General features: G+C 36.7%; 1 protein-coding gene across 3 annotated transcripts in view; it reads left to right on the plus strand.

Annotated features, from left to right (window-relative positions):
- CPEB2 (cytoplasmic polyadenylation element binding protein 2) overlaps positions 1–16,827 on the plus strand; it is a 56,687-nt gene that overhangs the window by 37,628 nt on the left and 2,232 nt on the right. For all 3 annotated transcript variants that reach the window (XM_063335728.1, XM_063335730.1, XM_063335729.1), the window contains 5 exons: positions 342–431; positions 7,855–7,973; positions 8,267–8,381; positions 10,262–10,443; positions 15,083–16,827. The exon at positions 15,083–16,827 is cut by the window's right edge and continues 2,232 nt beyond it. In XM_063335728.1, the coding sequence (XP_063191798.1) occupies positions 342–431; positions 7,855–7,973; positions 8,267–8,381; positions 10,262–10,443; positions 15,083–15,310 (734 nt within the window). In that variant the 3' untranslated portion in view covers positions 15,311–16,827. The remainder of the gene's footprint in view (positions 1–341; positions 432–7,854; positions 7,974–8,266; positions 8,382–10,261; positions 10,444–15,082) is intronic.

Raw genomic sequence — 16,827 nt, forward strand, 5'->3', positions numbered from 1 at the left:
CAGTAAATTCTTTTGATTGCATTCAAATGAAATTCTGAATTTAAGGATGGACCAGACCAGTTTTCACCACTGCCTTTAGCTGCCCATATGCTTCTGAAATGCTGCTGCTGTTAAGCAATAAAAAGCAAATGTAAGCTTAAAATCACCAGAAATGTATTGTGTAAATATTAACACTTTGGAAGATGTGTCTATTGAAGTTTTTGTTGATGAAAGTTGGAAACTGTGTTCCTTTTTTTCCATGAAATGTCATCTTTGCTAGAAACAAAGATCTTTGCTTGATAGTACTTTTTCATTGAGGTACGTGATTTATTTTAATTGCAACTATTATGCCTTTTTTTTAGATGAAATTACTGCTAGCTTCAGACGATTTGGGCCTTTGGTAGTAGACTGGCCTCACAAAGCAGAAAGCAAGTCATATTTTCCACCAAAAGGTAAGAGAGTTGGAAGGTTTGACCTATCACTGAGTGCAAATCTTACTCTGGGAAACTGTCTCATCTTTTTCCAAAGGGTATAATTTACAATCCCTGTGAACAGTTAATTCTACAATTTCAATGCAAGTTCAGACATGGTTCCTTTACATACCAAGTCTAAAAGCCGAGAGTGTTATTGTAGTATTGTGCCTGGTTCAGTGCGGGACTCCTCCAGGATCTTCCATATTCTGATTTCCCATCTATCAGATCAGCTTTATATAATTGTATGTGTCATTAATCCTAAATTCTGTATTTGCCTTTCTCTCCAGTTTCCAAAACTGAAATTTGATCAAACTTTTAAGACTAAACCATAGATAAAGATTTTTACAGGCAGTTACAGGCAGGATTCAGAAGGATGTATTAGGGTATCTGATCAAGATGATCAGTGTTATGTTTATTTCAGTTTTAAGATGTGAACTTCCTATTGAAGCACTAATTATCTTTTTTGATAAATTATTAAATACTGATTTTTAACTTTCTGGTGTTACTGTTAGACTGGATTTTTTAATATCACTTACAAAGTGTTGGAAAGGCCATTCTGTCCATTAAGTAATTAAATTATGTAGCCTATCTCTGTACATGTACAATCATGTATTGCTACATATAAAATAAATGCAAAAATCTGATCTAGATATGAAAGCAATGCAGAGATTATTCATTTTGTAGAGAATGCAGCTATTTATTCCTTGCCTGGAAGTGACAAAAGTAGGCGTAGTGCCTCTATAAACTAATTCTTCATTTATTTATCTGACCATTTATGCTGGGGAAAAGACAGTATTATTATCCTAGATGTCCCTCTAAAGAGTGAGAAAAGGAATTGAAAGTATTTGTATAGTATTTATGAACACTACATGGAAATTCTAAGAAACAAAGAGACTTTGGCTTTTTTGATTGTCAGCCTAATCCAAAAAGCTACTGTCAAGTTAAATTTTATTATCCTAAGGATGCATCTCTCTTCATAAATTACCAAGAGAAATTCTTGAGGAACTCTGAGGAAGATGCATCTCAAGAGTCTGTGATGAATATATAGAAGAGGGAAGATGGAATGTATTCTTAGCTGAAAGGAATGGATTCTGGCATTCGTTTTCAATGAGACAGTCCTGTCTCACCATCTGAACATCTTAAGGATAAATTTCCAGACGTCCCCATTTAATAAAGCTTTTTCATATAGTTGCAATATTTATAATAGCCACAGTGAAAAAAAAAAAAAAAAGTAAAAAAAATCAGTGTTGTAAGCAGAGCTTCTTAAAAGCACAGAATGTGGGTAGAAGAACTTCAGTCTGTTGATCTAATTAATTCAGGAAACACTTGCAAACTAAGTGTTAAGTTGATTTCCCATGATTAACTGTTCCTTATTTGGAGTTTAATAGCACTTACTGTTCTTCAATCTTAAAACTTTATTCTAATTTTCAGTTTACTACATTATTCAATGTTATTTTTTAATATAGCCTAACACATTTAAAATACAGTGTAGGTCTCTCTTTGTAGTTACTCTGGAAATATAGTTCACTATTAACTGCTGAATATTCCTGTGTTTATATCTGTTTTTTTTCAGTACAATAGAAATGGCCTATTTTGTAGAAGAATTTCTTAAAAATTTGTCTCTCTTAAGTATCACTCGCATGTGCAGGCAAGAACTGTATATACCTGCATTTAATTAGATGTCTGAAACTGCTAAAGATAGGCCAAATACTAAGAACATTTTGAGATTGATCAGTAATTAGCAATTTAGAAATATATACTATATTAGCCCAAGGAGTTGATTTTGGTGGTCTGGGTTTTTTTTACTTTTAAGTTGCAATTTCTAATTTGTTACTCTGCATGGAGTCAATTCAGCGTATCTATTTTTGTTTGTTCAGTCTCTTTAGAGATTTGACATAGTATTACTTTCCAAAGGCATCTCAGAATTATCCAGTTCTGGACTGATTTACGTAATAGTCTTCTCTGTGGTGAAGAGATACAGCCTGCTTTTTTTTTTTGGTTGTTTTTTACGCAGTTTTCCAGGCTGTGGTTCCTTCCAGGCTCTCTGCTTACAGAAAGTCCTGAGGGAAGGCCAAGTTCGTAATAAGTATTTCCTTGCTTGAAGAAATGCAAAAAGTGTCCTCATCCATCAAGGCTGGCTGCCTCCTGAAAAACACCAACTGCTTGTTCTTAACTAATTACATTTTCTATTGTTTCACCGCAAAATTAGGCCTGAAGAGAACAGGAATTTTAAAAACTTCACACTAATCGTACAAGGAAACTGTTCTGAAGCAGAAAAAAATTATTCTGTTGAGATCAAAGTACAAAGTCTGTAAGTGATCTGCCAACTGTCATGGAGAATTCCTTCCTTTCAGACTAGCCACTGTTTATCATATCTTCTGTTATTATGTAGTTGGCAAATATACTTATTTATGAAACAACCCACGTGTCCAAAGCAACTCGCTGAGGTGAGGACTCCGTCTTATGATAATGAAGCTCAAAGAAATGGTGCTGTGAGGATATGCAAATCCAAAGAAGGCCTTTCAGAATATGCCCAGTTGTTTGCATGCTCTGTGCTATTTATAGTCCGTATCAAACAGAGGATAATCTGACTTACACAGGACAGTATCCCCAGCCTTTTCTAATTGTCTGGGTGTTTCTATTGCCTTCTATCACAGCAGTTGTGCAGTACCTTCATTTATTCAAGGTTCTTAACTGCTAATTTAGAACTGACTGAAACGATTAGGTTGCAAATATTCTGTTTCTAGTTTAAGAAGCAAAACCCCAGGTCCATCCAAGTTCTGTTTAACTTGTGACCAGCTTATTTGATCACATTGGATAGGATTGAACCCTGGATTCAGGCAAGTAACTGTAGGTGTCTTCGTGTGTGATTAGTGTCTAAGCTTCCTTTAATCAATGGGAATCTGGCCAATACAGTCAGTGGAGTATAGAGGGCTGTTCAGGTCACCGTAACATAAGCACATTGAGCTTGATTTATTTACCCAAACCGAGGATATTGAAAAGATTTACACAGGTCTGGCAAATGTGACATGGCACCTATTGTAGCCCCGCACCATTCTGGAGCACCAGCTGAAGGTCAGGCGAAGTACTGTAGAGGATAAATGGTGCTAGACACCTCCACGTCCTGCTTGGTCAGTTGAATAACCGTCTAGACACCACTGACAACGTTAACTGGATCTCCGTACTACAGTAGGAGCTTAAGCACAGTCACTGCAGAAATACAAAAATAGGTGTTTGGATCTTGAAGTGAAAGGAAAGCTCCTCCCCCCTGCTCAAAAGTGCCTCAGCTAATAGCTGTATTACAATTGTATCCGCCTGTATTTCTTTACTTCAAGTATGTTTTGGAGTTACTTCTCCGTCAAAGATGACTAAATTGAAAGAGTGAAAGATTCATGTTTTAAAGATTAAATTTAATTAATGTGGTGATGAGATCTCTTTAAAGAGGACTAGATTAAATGTTGTAAATTATTCCCATCCTGAAATGTAAATCTGTTGTCTGTATTAACCTGCAGTTTACACTGATTCTTTCTGATTTAAGCTAAGGCACAGCATTCTGTGGACAAGAATTGCACTGCAGTGAGGCCATTTAGTGTCCTCTGGGGAGAGTCTGTCAGGACAGTAGAGGAACCAACCCCAAAACAAAATACATCTGTACTGACTGGGATGGACAGTGCCACGCTGGCTTGCACTGATTTTCTTGACTCCCTTCTCTAAGCCACTAGCGATAGGAGTTAACTGGAGTTTGGTAGAACTTAAAGCGACTCTCTGATTTTTACACAGGGTATGAATGGCAGAAAAAGTGTCCTTTCTCCTTTTGGTAAACTCCCATGTTACTATGAAATAAAGAAATTACACCTTGCTCAGAAAATCATGTTAGTTACTAGTGTGAATCCAGTCTAGAATGCTTTACTTTTGATTTGTTCTTTATGTAATAAATATAAAAAATGAAAACACTGATTCTGGTGTATAGGTTGGGGGAGAGGGGTTGTTGGTTTTGTTGGATTTTTTAATTCTTACGAAGGTTTAATTTGGTAATACAGCTAGGACTCTTCACGCTTATCTGATGGGCTTTCTGTTTCCAGTGCTGACCCAATACATTAAAAAGAAGAAAATATTCAATTTCTTGGGTTTTTTTCGTTGCAAGAGATGCCAACTCAGAGTAAGGATGATTATAACCAGTGCAGTATCTTTAGATATTGGGGTATGTAGTTCTAAAGCAAATTGCCATCTCCAGAAAGATTTGTTTATTATTTGAGGTAATTTTCTGAGGACAGGTGTTATCAAAGTCACCCACACTAGTTCCCTTTGAAAATAGGAGTATTAATAATAGTTCCAGTGTTAATGCAGAGGAATTTAGTCAAGTGACAAACATTAACAGGGGTTACCTAAACTTTGTCTCCCACAGGAGGCATAAATTCTGGTAGGGGTGCACCTGAACAAGAAATTTTTATAAGACTCTGTTTGATCTAATACTTTTCACCTTGTGAAATATGTACAAAACATACAAGCTTTGTCTGTTGGCAAGTAATAACTGATTGTGACCTGCTACTGTTGGTGTACATATGACCCAAAGGTATGAAGCAGCTTCCTTCAAACAAAACTATCAGAGTAGCTTTGCTTTTCCATTGTAAACAGACTTGCATCGCTATTGGGTGTGAAGCTGTTAAAGTTAAATGACTCATGTGGTACACCAAAAAAGCAAGAAACTAGGGAGTTAAGCTGTTTTGTAGTACAGCAAAACATCTCCTACTCTTCACCCTACTTCTGCCATGTTTCACTGTGACATGTACTTTCTATCACACATGGTAATTGTAGTTCAGTACTACTCCAAAAAGACTAGTTAGGCACTTGATCTTTTTCATGATACTTAAGCATGTGACTTACCACTACCATATTAGCTTTGCAGATGTTAAACATCCACAATAGTTCATGAGCTATAGATGTTGACGTGAAAAATAATCCAATAAAATCATACATGGAGAAAGCAGAGAGGGTTAAGAATGAAGTTTGTGCCATATGGTTGTTGGCATGTGGTAGCCATAGTAACAAGAAGAGCCCTAATGTATGATGTCTGAATGAAATACCTAATATAAGAGTGAAACTGCTATTTGCAAACGCTTTCTAGCTAATGAATATAGGCTGGTTGCCTGTGTAACTGGTGTTCTTTGGAGAAATCTATGGCCAATGTGTAATTGATTTGTGCCAGGAAATGCACCCTGGTCCAGGGCAAGCGATGGAGAGTGGTTTGTATGCAGACTATGCAAGTCTACCATTCTTTGGAAGGGATTGGCTCTGTCTGTATATGACTATAAAATGTGAGACCTGAGCAAATTATCATCTCTAGCCAGGTTTCTTCTCTGGGAGAACTGGTTATTTTCCTCCAGACTAGACGTGGGGAGCAAACTAAAATGCCTTGTAAATCACTGAAGGACTAGAGCTATGGAGCAAAACTATAGCCAGAGCACACTGTTAGTAAAGACTGTACCCCAACTTTCTCTGTCTTCAGAAGGGGACTAGTACAACTAAGCTCATCACACAAGCCTATCTGATGCTTTTAAGTTAAGTGAGATGAATCCAGACATGGTAATGTTTTGCAGATAATGTTGAGAAAGCAGTATTAACATACAGTTTTGGTATTGCTTTCCTTACTTTTATTTCAGGTGTGGTAGGATATAGTATTCCTAATTGTTCCCTCATCAGGTTCTCGTACTTGAATTTTCTGTCTTTTTACAAGCTTCCACAATTAAGCATATTAATAGCTGCAGATTTACAGGTGATAGATCATTTAGAGATACTGACTGTATTTATGTATCAGGACTTACATGGCAGTACCCTTGATTTGCTTTAGGATAAAAACTGATGGAAAGACAGCATATGGCAAATTATTTTATGCACTTCTGGCTGTGAGTCTTATTTTGTATGTCTGATCCCTTAGTCAGTATCATGTGCATTTAGCCCTCCCCTTGATTAATCAAGTTTTTTGCACTCCCGTCATTCTCGTGCTGAGCTCTCCATTCAAACCGGAATGTGTGTGCCTGGCTTCCACGCAAGTAAGGGCAGTTACGTGGGCCTGGTCTCACTTACCCATGCCAGTCTGCACATGCCCTCATTCAATGAGTGAGTTTTGCATGGGTAATACATGGATTTTAAATTCTAAGATAAATACGGAAAGATATCCCCGTTAAAACAGATTTTGAATATAAATAATTATTCATTAAGCTTAAGTTAAAGAGGTCACTAAAAAATATTGTTCAGCGATGAAAAATTTCCTTCACAAGGAAATACTTCAGCCAAAGCCCAAAGATTCCCTATGGCATATTTGTTAAGAAACTAAATAATATTTACATTAAAAATATAGACTATATAAAACCTTGTCATGCATCCCTTGTAGGTCGCTGTGATAGGACTGCGGTATGAGGGGTAAGAAATTAATTCCAAGTTACTAGAAAGACCAGTATAGGCCTTACAGCTTTTTCTTTAAATACTACTTTTGTTCCCATATGTCTAAAATCAGTTGTGCATTTGTTTCTCTGATCTTACATTCTTCTTAACACATTGATTCTTTAATGCTCTTCAAGGTGCACCCTAACTTCTTTGCCTTGATGACCTACACTGCCTGTTTGCAATAAGATATTACCAGTGGTTAACTAGCTTCTCTCAGAAAAACAGCATCATTTCCAAAAGGTTTGGGAAAGCAGCCCACTCTAGAGCAGCTGCTTCAGCATTTACTTTTCCATCCAAGTAATAAAACATAACTTCATGTGAAAATTCCGCACTTGGTAGTAATCTCAAAAAGAAATGTGGATTTATGGTCCTTTTAAAATTTGTTTTAGAATACAATCCCAATTGCACTATTGGGCACCTGTAAAGTAACAACTTTTGTATATATCATTATATGGTAACTGTTGAAGTATTCCGACGTGTGAGGTTCTTTGCTTGTCTGACTGTTTTTAGTGTAGCATTAAATAAGCATTTTAATTCCTATTTTTGTAGTGTTTGGGAGGTTTGCTGGGTCACTTATGTAACAAAGTACTTTGATCTAATCTCTAGAATAGAGATTAGTCATTTGTGCCAAGTCGGATTTTCATTGTATAATGTCCGTTGCTGCCAGTGAATTATGCTCAGCCTAGACTTCCAGTACATGATAGAGCAGACATGTTTGCTTTTATTTGGTTATTAGTCTCTTTTGACAATTATTTTAAGGATAGGAGCATTTGCCTGGAGTTCTGTTGATCATGGCAAGGTAGTACATCGTTAAAGAAGATGACTAATAACAAGGAATTGGTTTGATGTTCTTTTACTTTTGGAGTAAACACATTTGTGTGGAAAAGTCACTGGCAAAGATGATTAAGAAAGATAAAGATAAGAGAAAAAATATCAGTTGGTTTGGTTTTTTTTCCAGGTTATGCATTCCTCCTGTTCCAAGAAGAGAGTTCCGTTCAGGCCCTGATTGACGCCTGCATTGAAGAAGATGGAAAGCTCTATCTGTGTGTTTCCAGTCCTACTATCAAGGACAAGCCAGTAAGTACACAGTAGATGGCCTGCAGGCGATAGCTGCCATCTGTCTAAAGCTGCATTTGAAATGATGGCGATGAAAATAATCAAAGGCAAACTACCGTTGGTAGAGCTCAACATCTGCAACAGTTTTTAAACAGATTTTAAAATTATAGTGTTTTGAATTAGTAAGATTAAAACAGAGCACCTAGACGTGCTAAACTAATGGGGTTATGACTGTTTGACAGAGGCTGATGAACCTATATCCACAACGCAGTGAAACTTGAAGTAGCATACTATTTTGTTTCCCAATTTAATAGGTTCAGATCCGTCCCTGGAATCTGAGTGATAGTGACTTTGTGATGGATGGTTCCCAGCCGCTTGACCCTCGAAAAACAATTTTTGTTGGAGGAGTCCCTAGACCATTAAGAGCTGGTGAGTAGAATCTGTGCCTATTTTTAAAAGTAGGAAATTATTGGAAATAATTTGAATCATGCATACTTTTGTATAATTACATATGGATAGCTATAGATACATACACATAAAAATAGAATACTGTCATGATAGTTAGAACTGCAGTACAATATTCGTGTATTCCTACATTTTTCTAGTAACTGTTTTCATCTGGCTTTGGTCATAAATCACCGTTCATCGTTGAGACTTACTGGAAACTGTTAACATGTCTAAGGCTGTAGAAAAGATTTTGATCATATTAGCAAAACTGTAATGTAAAGTGTGTCATGAAAGAGTTTGTTTTTAAAATAATGCTCTCTGCCATGCTTTGTGAGTATGTGAAGCTCTGTTTGTACTTGTTTGTCATTGTGCATTAGCTACTCTTCTACTACGATCAGGTTGCGGTTACTCTTGCTAATATGGACAAAGCAAAAACACAGATGATGGAGTACTTGAAGGAGTAGGAATAGAGGAAAAATGAAGAAATTCAGAGAGCTAGCACAGTCTGTGTGGGACAACAGTATATGAGATGGCAGGGTTCTTTCTAGACTCTTGTTGGAAAAGAAGGAAATGAAGGAAAAATTGAACATTTCTATAGCTGTGGAATGCTTGATCTACAGCCTGGACAGTCTGCTTTGTGAGACTGACTGCAGTACCCTTTTACAATATTTTATGGTGGCCTTCTACTAAGTAGGTTGAAGTGAATGTTGGAAGTAGAAGCATAACATACAGTGGTTCAAATCCCGTTTTCTATTAGAATGACTCGTGGACTTCATTAGTCTTCCATAGTTTGTAATGAACTTGATTCTTACAGAAAGATGAGCTTTCAGATGGAAGATGTAGGAGAACCAAGAAGTGATAGTGCAAATTCGGTGTATAAAGAGTCTTAAATTCTTCTGTCTTGGACCTGCAATGCGCAAGCTTTTCTGTTATTTTACTTTTAAGACTCTACTTTTGACTGTAGCCCAAGCTCTTTAATTGAGCATAAACACAGTATGTTCCAACTGCAGATTAATTTTTTATTTAAATTCAGTCCACATACTCTAGATTACTCTGCTGAATGTCTGCAATGAATTTAATGGATTCATTCTTACGCTTAGCTTTCAAATGCCCTGTATATGTGAAAATGAAACTTTTATGGCATTGTGAAGTAAGAATCATACCTTTGCAAAGCAATAAAACTTTAGGAGACTTTTCAAACAACGATTGAACAGCAATGACTGCTGATGCCTTTATACCCTAATACGTTAGTATTTTCCACGTAAGTGAATTGCAAAACTGAATTAAGTATAAAATATTACTAGAGGCTTGCCAAAATACTTGATCTGTAAAATTTGAGATTTTTGTTTCTATGAACTTCAGTATCTATTGCACATGTAGCACGTAGAGATAAATCAAGCTCTGTGTGGCTGATAAGATGCTAAATACATCTTTAAATTCAAGTAGGACCTAGAGCATTAGGACAGACAGAGAACATGTACCAAGGAATCTGTGGCATGTGGATCTATTTTATACAGCTTACATTCCGTGCCTGCCCAAAAAGTCTTTTGCTGTAATCCCCTGAAGAAAACTGCCCTGGAATTTCAGTTCCAGGTTATCAAGGACTGCAAGGACTTGTAATTCCATTGTTTCTTGGATGTATGTACCCACGGCGTGAAAGATCTGTCTTTCATGCTGTGAAAGATCTGTCTATGAGTATTTCATAGCTTATTTAATATGTTTTTATATTTCTTGTTATTACATCAGCTGTTGCAAAATTAATTCTTAAAATTATCTTTTTTAGTATTTTTAAATACAAGAATATTATATGAAGTTTGTACCGTAAGAACAGTTTGAATGAACATTATTTTGTTTCTTAACAGTGGAATTGGCTATGATCATGGACCGTCTCTATGGGGGAGTTTGTTACGCAGGAATTGATACTGACCCTGAGCTGAAATACCCAAAAGGTGCTGGACGTGTTGCTTTTTCCAATCAGCAGAGTTATATTGCTGCCATCAGTGCTCGGTTTGTTCAACTTCAACATGGCGATATTGATAAACGAGTAAGTTATACAGAAATTTAAAAAAATAAATAAGTGATGATCTATAAAGGAACTTCTCAGGGTGTGGTAACATTGCATTTGATTGTCTTTCATGCCAGCTTCTACATTCTTTTAGTATTGCTGTAACTCCACTAGTTCCAAGAGTTAAACCGTGAATGCCCTCGAATGAACACCATGCATTCCACAAAGCAGCAGTTTGTTCTTCGGACATATGTTAGACCATATGTTCTTTCCATTCTGGAGTTCCTTGTTTTGTTGTGTACGGGCAAAGGGCTTGAAAATCTTTTTCTCTCCCTTGTTCTAATGAAACCAAATACTGTGATAATTCCTCTGTCGTTCATAAGAAACTCTAGTATTCATTGGTTTGAGATTAGCTGTATATTTGGAGCTGCCCTTAATTTCAGCCATAATTGCCACTTGTCAGCACTCGGCACTTATCAAGCTCACCACCTAAAATACAAAATGTCTTAACTTTTCTGTTTGAGAGAGTCTTCGAAGTATTTACCAACATACATTTCTGGTTGCTACAGGTGCTTATTGCTAGCTAAAGCAGAACTAACGTTTCTTAAGAAGACTAGTCAATTTCTCCTAATTAGAAGTATAAAAGTAGCAAAGAAAACTGGCACCTAAATTATGTCAATTTTAAGTGTCACTAGTTTTGATGTCAAGATCTGCAGAGGTTGTCACTGGTATTAATAGATGTTCTTTTTTTAAAAAAATAAAAAGGTCTTAGAGGAAGAAGGGTTGAGTAAGTAAAGTAGTTCAAGGTCCAGTCTCCTCTACAGATCAAAAACGAAAGTAGTACAGTTCACAAAAGTCTGCTGTAGGGAGGTAGCATGCACTTCTCTCCTTTCAAATAGGCAGAGTAATACAGATTTACATCTGTCTCTGAGCTGAAATTCCCAAACGTGGTCCTTTCCAGAGGATGAGTGAGTCTGAACAAGGGTGGTGAACTAGGCTTCACATTAAGATGCGATGGCTACATTTTGCTGGTGGGATTGCTGTCCTTGTGACTTCCAGCTGACTTTGGCTAATAGCTCTACCATTTGGCTAATTACATAACAGGAAAAATGTCCTCGACACTGTGACTGTGTGAGTGGAAGTAAAACTATTAATGATCTTGCGTTTGAGTATTTGGACAAAATGGGACTGAGGACCAGAATCCAGAACTCCTTCTAAAGAAATGCTAAATGGGTCATTTAGCTTTGGAATCGGGTATAGCTTAGTGTATTTCAGGAGCCATCTATAGTGCATTTGGCTGTAGAGTGACTTTAAAATTAGAGGTGGACAGTTGGGTCCCATCCAGCCTAGTTCTCCCTCAGAGGTGAGAGACATGGACTGGAACGCTGTAAACTATGGGACACTTAAATCTTGGTCTTTCTCCTCCCATGGAAGTGTCCTTTGCAGTAGAGGAGGACATCGTAGTCTGGCGGTGCCATCTCATAAGAGAAGGGAAGGCATGAACCTGCCTTTGAAGGCTGCACTTCCGAGTAGGTTCATTTGTTAGTTTGTTGGGGTTTTTTTTAATGATAGGTCACCAGAGATTTTAAGTGCTCTTTGGATGTCGAGCAAGCATCTGAAATGGCAGTGCCTTGCTCTTTGCAGAGAAAGGGATATGGCTTGTTAATATGTGATATAACGCTGAAAATACTTAAAGGGGGAAGGGCAGTAAATCTCCAGTAAAACAGCGGGGATATGCTGTGGGCCTCTTGAAACTTGGACGGGGAAAAAAACCACAAAATCTACCCCAAATACTAAATTTCAGAAGCACAGCATTTGAGTTATATCCATGAGACTTAATGTAGAAAAACAGTAGTCATGATGATTTCTTCAATAACAATTAAAAAAAAAAAGAAACAGGTATAATTAGAATCTGTGGATAGCTGTTCATGGGATGGAGAGTTTGGGAGGCAGAGGGATGGAAGTTCTAGGCTTTCTCTTCAGATATTTGAATTCTCAGTTTCTTTTTTGATTGTTATAATTTGTGTTCTTTCCTTAGTGTTGCTTTTCTCATTCTTGAAAATTAATTTTTTTGACTCAGGTATTTTCGTAAATCTGGAATTTTGGGCATTTTTATTAGCATCCTTGTTTTTTTCTTATTTTTAAAAATGTGTCCTACTCCTGTGGTGTTTCACTTGGATTCACCAAGTATTTTAATAAATTGGTCTTTAAATCTTGTGATGGGGAAGGTTTATGAACTTCTTTGTTTATTTCAGAGGGTTTTTAATCTTTATTTTTAAAATCATCTTCTCTAATTAAATCATGTGGTTACTCCTTATTATTTACCTATTTTTTATATACTTATACAATCCAGTTATTTGCATTACTGAGGAGTAATAGAGAACAGCTTCTTTTTAGGGAACACCTTAACTCTTAACTGTTTCTGAAAGTATGAAGAAAAGCTATTTTCAGAAATAGAGTTTTTTTGCTCCATGGAGTTTAGAAACTAATGCCTTTTTAGGCTCTGAAGATATTCTGAAATCAGTATTACTGCGATTTATAGAAGAGCAAGCGATTTGTATGAATCCGTAAACCACTATTTTTGTAAAAGAGGAAGATAGTCCTAGTTCGGGTAGTGCCTTCATCTGAGATGTGTATGTATGCTGGCCAATGAAGCGATGTATATTTCACTGAAGTCTTACAGGCAGGCTGTTCTACCCTTTACCTTAGCATAGCCTTTCTATACCAGTTATATCCAGTTTCTATAGGTCTGCTGCCCTTTCACATTCTTCTCATAACCAGTTTTGTCTGCATAAAAGTCTTTTTTCATTGCTAACTTTTGCAGTTCACCTGTTCATCCTTCTGAACTTTAGTTCAAAGTATTTATAGCATTTTTTTTGCACATACCTTTTCCTACCTTAATTGGAAATCTTAGTGTCACAGTCACTTAACAAACATCGTCTGTGATCTTAACTTACCTAAGCACTCTGCAGCGTCTCTCCAGTTCTTTTGATGTGTAGATATGTTTAGTTTCTCTAACAGATGGTTTTCTTCAGTAAAGTGCTCTTCATCCTGTTTTATCATATATGAAAGCTCAGCTCCAAACATTTCCTTGAAACTCGTTTGGAGTTTCAGTTCCAAACAATTCCTTAAAATGTTGTTAACTTTCATATGCCAGCAGCCTGCATCCACTTCATGTAATACTTCCATTCCCCGAAGTGTTTCTCTAATACATTTGAAATCAGCTTCATACCGATCTTGGTGCATGAATGCACCGAAGCTTGAAATATATGATGCTTCATCCTTTCTGTAATTTTGAACCACGAACACAGTTACTGCGTAAGGTAGCTGTTTATTGGAAAGTTTGAGTGTAGCTTGTGATAAGGCAGGTCATTGTAGTGAAATAAGAAGTAGAGCTTGTACTGAATATAGATTACTGGAAGAAGCATACTTTATTTTAAACATAGATTTTGCTATGTCAAGTATGACCTCTGCTTCTGGAGCTAAGAAAAGGAAGACTGTTCAGCTGTAAAACTTTTTGGTGGGTAGCTATATGTGTAATTTTTTTCCTCTGGAGACACAATGGAAAAAAAATAGCATTTTAAAGTTCTTATTATTTCAAACATACTATAGTACATAAAGTCGATGACTATATGCAAGCATTCTTCTCAGCTAATAGTATCTCGGAAAAAATCTCTTACAGCAGTGAGTTTTAGTATGAATTGGAATAACTTTTTGCCAATAAAAGGCAGAAAATACCGCTTTTAAAAGTGAGGAAAACGTGGAAGACAACAATACATTCCTTAATGGTGGAGTCAACTCATTTTGTGTTTTATTATGAAGCTCTTCTTCCTGTCTGATGGCGGTCTGTAACACTTCAGTTACGCAAAGACATAATGCAAATTTACCACTGGACTCCTGCCACTTTTCCACTCTGGCAGTCAGATGAGTTTGGGAGAAAGAAGCCATGTGAGACAGGTGTTTCTAGCAGTCTGTAGACTTGCAAAATGGTCTTTCAAAAATATTTTCAGAAATACATTGCATACAAATTTCTGTACAGCTCAAAGCCACGAAAAGGGCAAGTAATAGTTGACCAAAATCTGCAGCTCCAAATTTGACTATATTTTAGAAATAGGGAGTGAATTTACACGGAACAGGAGTGCTAAAAGATCTGTATTCCAGCCTGCAGAAGGTACTTTTAATATGAACACAGAAGTAGTACCTGCAGAGACTTACACTTGTTTCTTTAAAAAAGGTTAATATATAAATGGTTACATTCTTGTATGTTCAATTATTTTTTGCTAAACAGTATAGAATTGGGTGTCGTGTTGGGGTACATTCCTGAACTGATGAGATTAGTTGGGAGAGCTTTGGGCTCGTTTGCCTGTTTTCTACGCACACTTCCATATTACCATTTGCCAAGGACATCCTTCCAGAATAAATTAAGGGGGGGTTCTGATGTAGCCATCTATTACATATATAGTGTACTTCTGAAGATCTGCCTTCTGCTTACTGTATGGATAGATCTATAGCTGATAAATGGTAAAGAGTAATAACTGATTAGTTAGATCAAAGTGTTCATATGTCTGATTTCAGACTACTTTTTTTTTTTTTTAAACCAGAAAAACGTGAATGCCCTCATATAACTTTTAAGTAGGAATAGGCGTTAAGTAGAACTGTTTCTGTTCTGCTCCAACAGGTGGAGGTAAAGCCATATGTGTTGGATGACCAGATGTGTGACGAATGCCAGGGCGCACGATGCGGTGGGAAGTTTGCTCCTTTCTTTTGTGCCAATGTCACTTGCCTGCAGTATTACTGTGAGTTTTGTTGGGCAAATATCCACTCCCGTGCAGGACGTGAATTCCATAAGCCATTGGTAAAGGAGGGGGCTGACCGCCCACGTCAGATCCACTTCCGCTGGAATTAAACATGGTGAACCAGCATCTACATAAGGAAAAGAAGGGTGCATGTGGCTTACTGTGTTTGAAGATACTGACATGCAGAAGAAATAAGTGCATTCTTCTGCTTTTCACCCCAGCTATCAATACATGCATCTTTATCAGCAGCCAAAACACTACAAGCCTCTTGTTTTTCACCAAAACCCTACATCTCAGGCTTACTAATTTTTGTGATATTTTCATGTTAAAATAAAATGTTTTTTTGTATTTTCTCCAAGTTATTTTTATATGTAAAGTTAAAACTAGATATGAGAATGTTTTTGCGTAGGGGCACACAGTCTGCTGCTATATTTAGTGGGTGAAGCGTGCACTTATTTCTAAACATGGGTTTTTAACTTCAAGATCTGCCCCAGTAATTTACCAAAGGTAGCAAAATAGTGAAGATGGAATATGTCTGCTACAAAAAGCTTATTTTTATTGTTGTTGCTATTTTCAGTGTATACATAAACTAAAAATTAGGGTTGATTTTTTGCTCTCCATTTTGACTTGCAAGAAATAATACCTCAAGATAATCTGATTTATTAGCTATTTTTAAACATTTTTAATCACAAGCTGTATTAGCTTTGCTGCTATATAGGTGTTATGTGTAATGCCACCTATTAATACGGGATTGAAACGTTTAAGACACACACTGCATTACAGATTAAATGCAGGCAGCACAATATGGCCTAAACTGCCATAGTTTTAGAATGTGAAAAAAAAAAATTGCATGTTTACTTACCTGTATACACCATATGCATGCACTAGAACTATTAATTAACAAGAGGTGAGTTATTGCAAATGTTCAAAAAAGGCTCTCTTGAAACTAGGTAGCATGAGCAAATCTACAAAATTTGTTACAAAAAAAAAAAACAAACTTGCATGCATTATTGTGACTGAAGTAAAAAAATGTCCTACATGTGTACAATATGCAAATTAGTTTTTAGACTAGAAAGTGCAGCCATTTTGTGACCTGGTCAGTAGTGGAATTCAATTTTATGCAGACTGGATGTAATATTGTAATATCCCTGTGCAATTTTGTGACGTGTGCTTCTACTTAACGTGGCGTGACGTAGTATAGAGACAAGTTTGAGTAAAAAAGCTAGCATTTGGAAAATTCTTTTGAGCCCCCTTGATTGTTCATGGTTAAGATTTCCTCTACAAACCAAAGATGGCCAGCACACTGCTAACCAGTCACCAAATGTGAAACCCATGACAAATGCATACGAAACCAGACTTCTAGAAGAACGCGTAATGCTTTAGAAATTAAATCTCAGTAAAGTCAAAATGGAGAAGGTGTAATATACAGACGGCTAGTTGCATAACGAACTAAATTTTTACCTTTAAGACAACAGTGAAATTTGGCTTAAACAAAGTCTTGCTTACATGTTTGACCTGTGTGCGTTGTGGTCTTCTGTCAAACTGGGGTCACTGTTGCATGAGAAGTAGCTACTTGACAGTCAAGGATAGTGTTTTTATTTTAATGAAGGAGTTCTAGTAATGACAT

The sequence above is a fragment of the Chroicocephalus ridibundus genome, chromosome 5 (assembly GCF_963924245.1).
Source record: "Chroicocephalus ridibundus chromosome 5, bChrRid1.1, whole genome shotgun sequence".
NCBI lineage: Eukaryota > Metazoa > Chordata > Aves > Charadriiformes > Laridae > Chroicocephalus > Chroicocephalus ridibundus.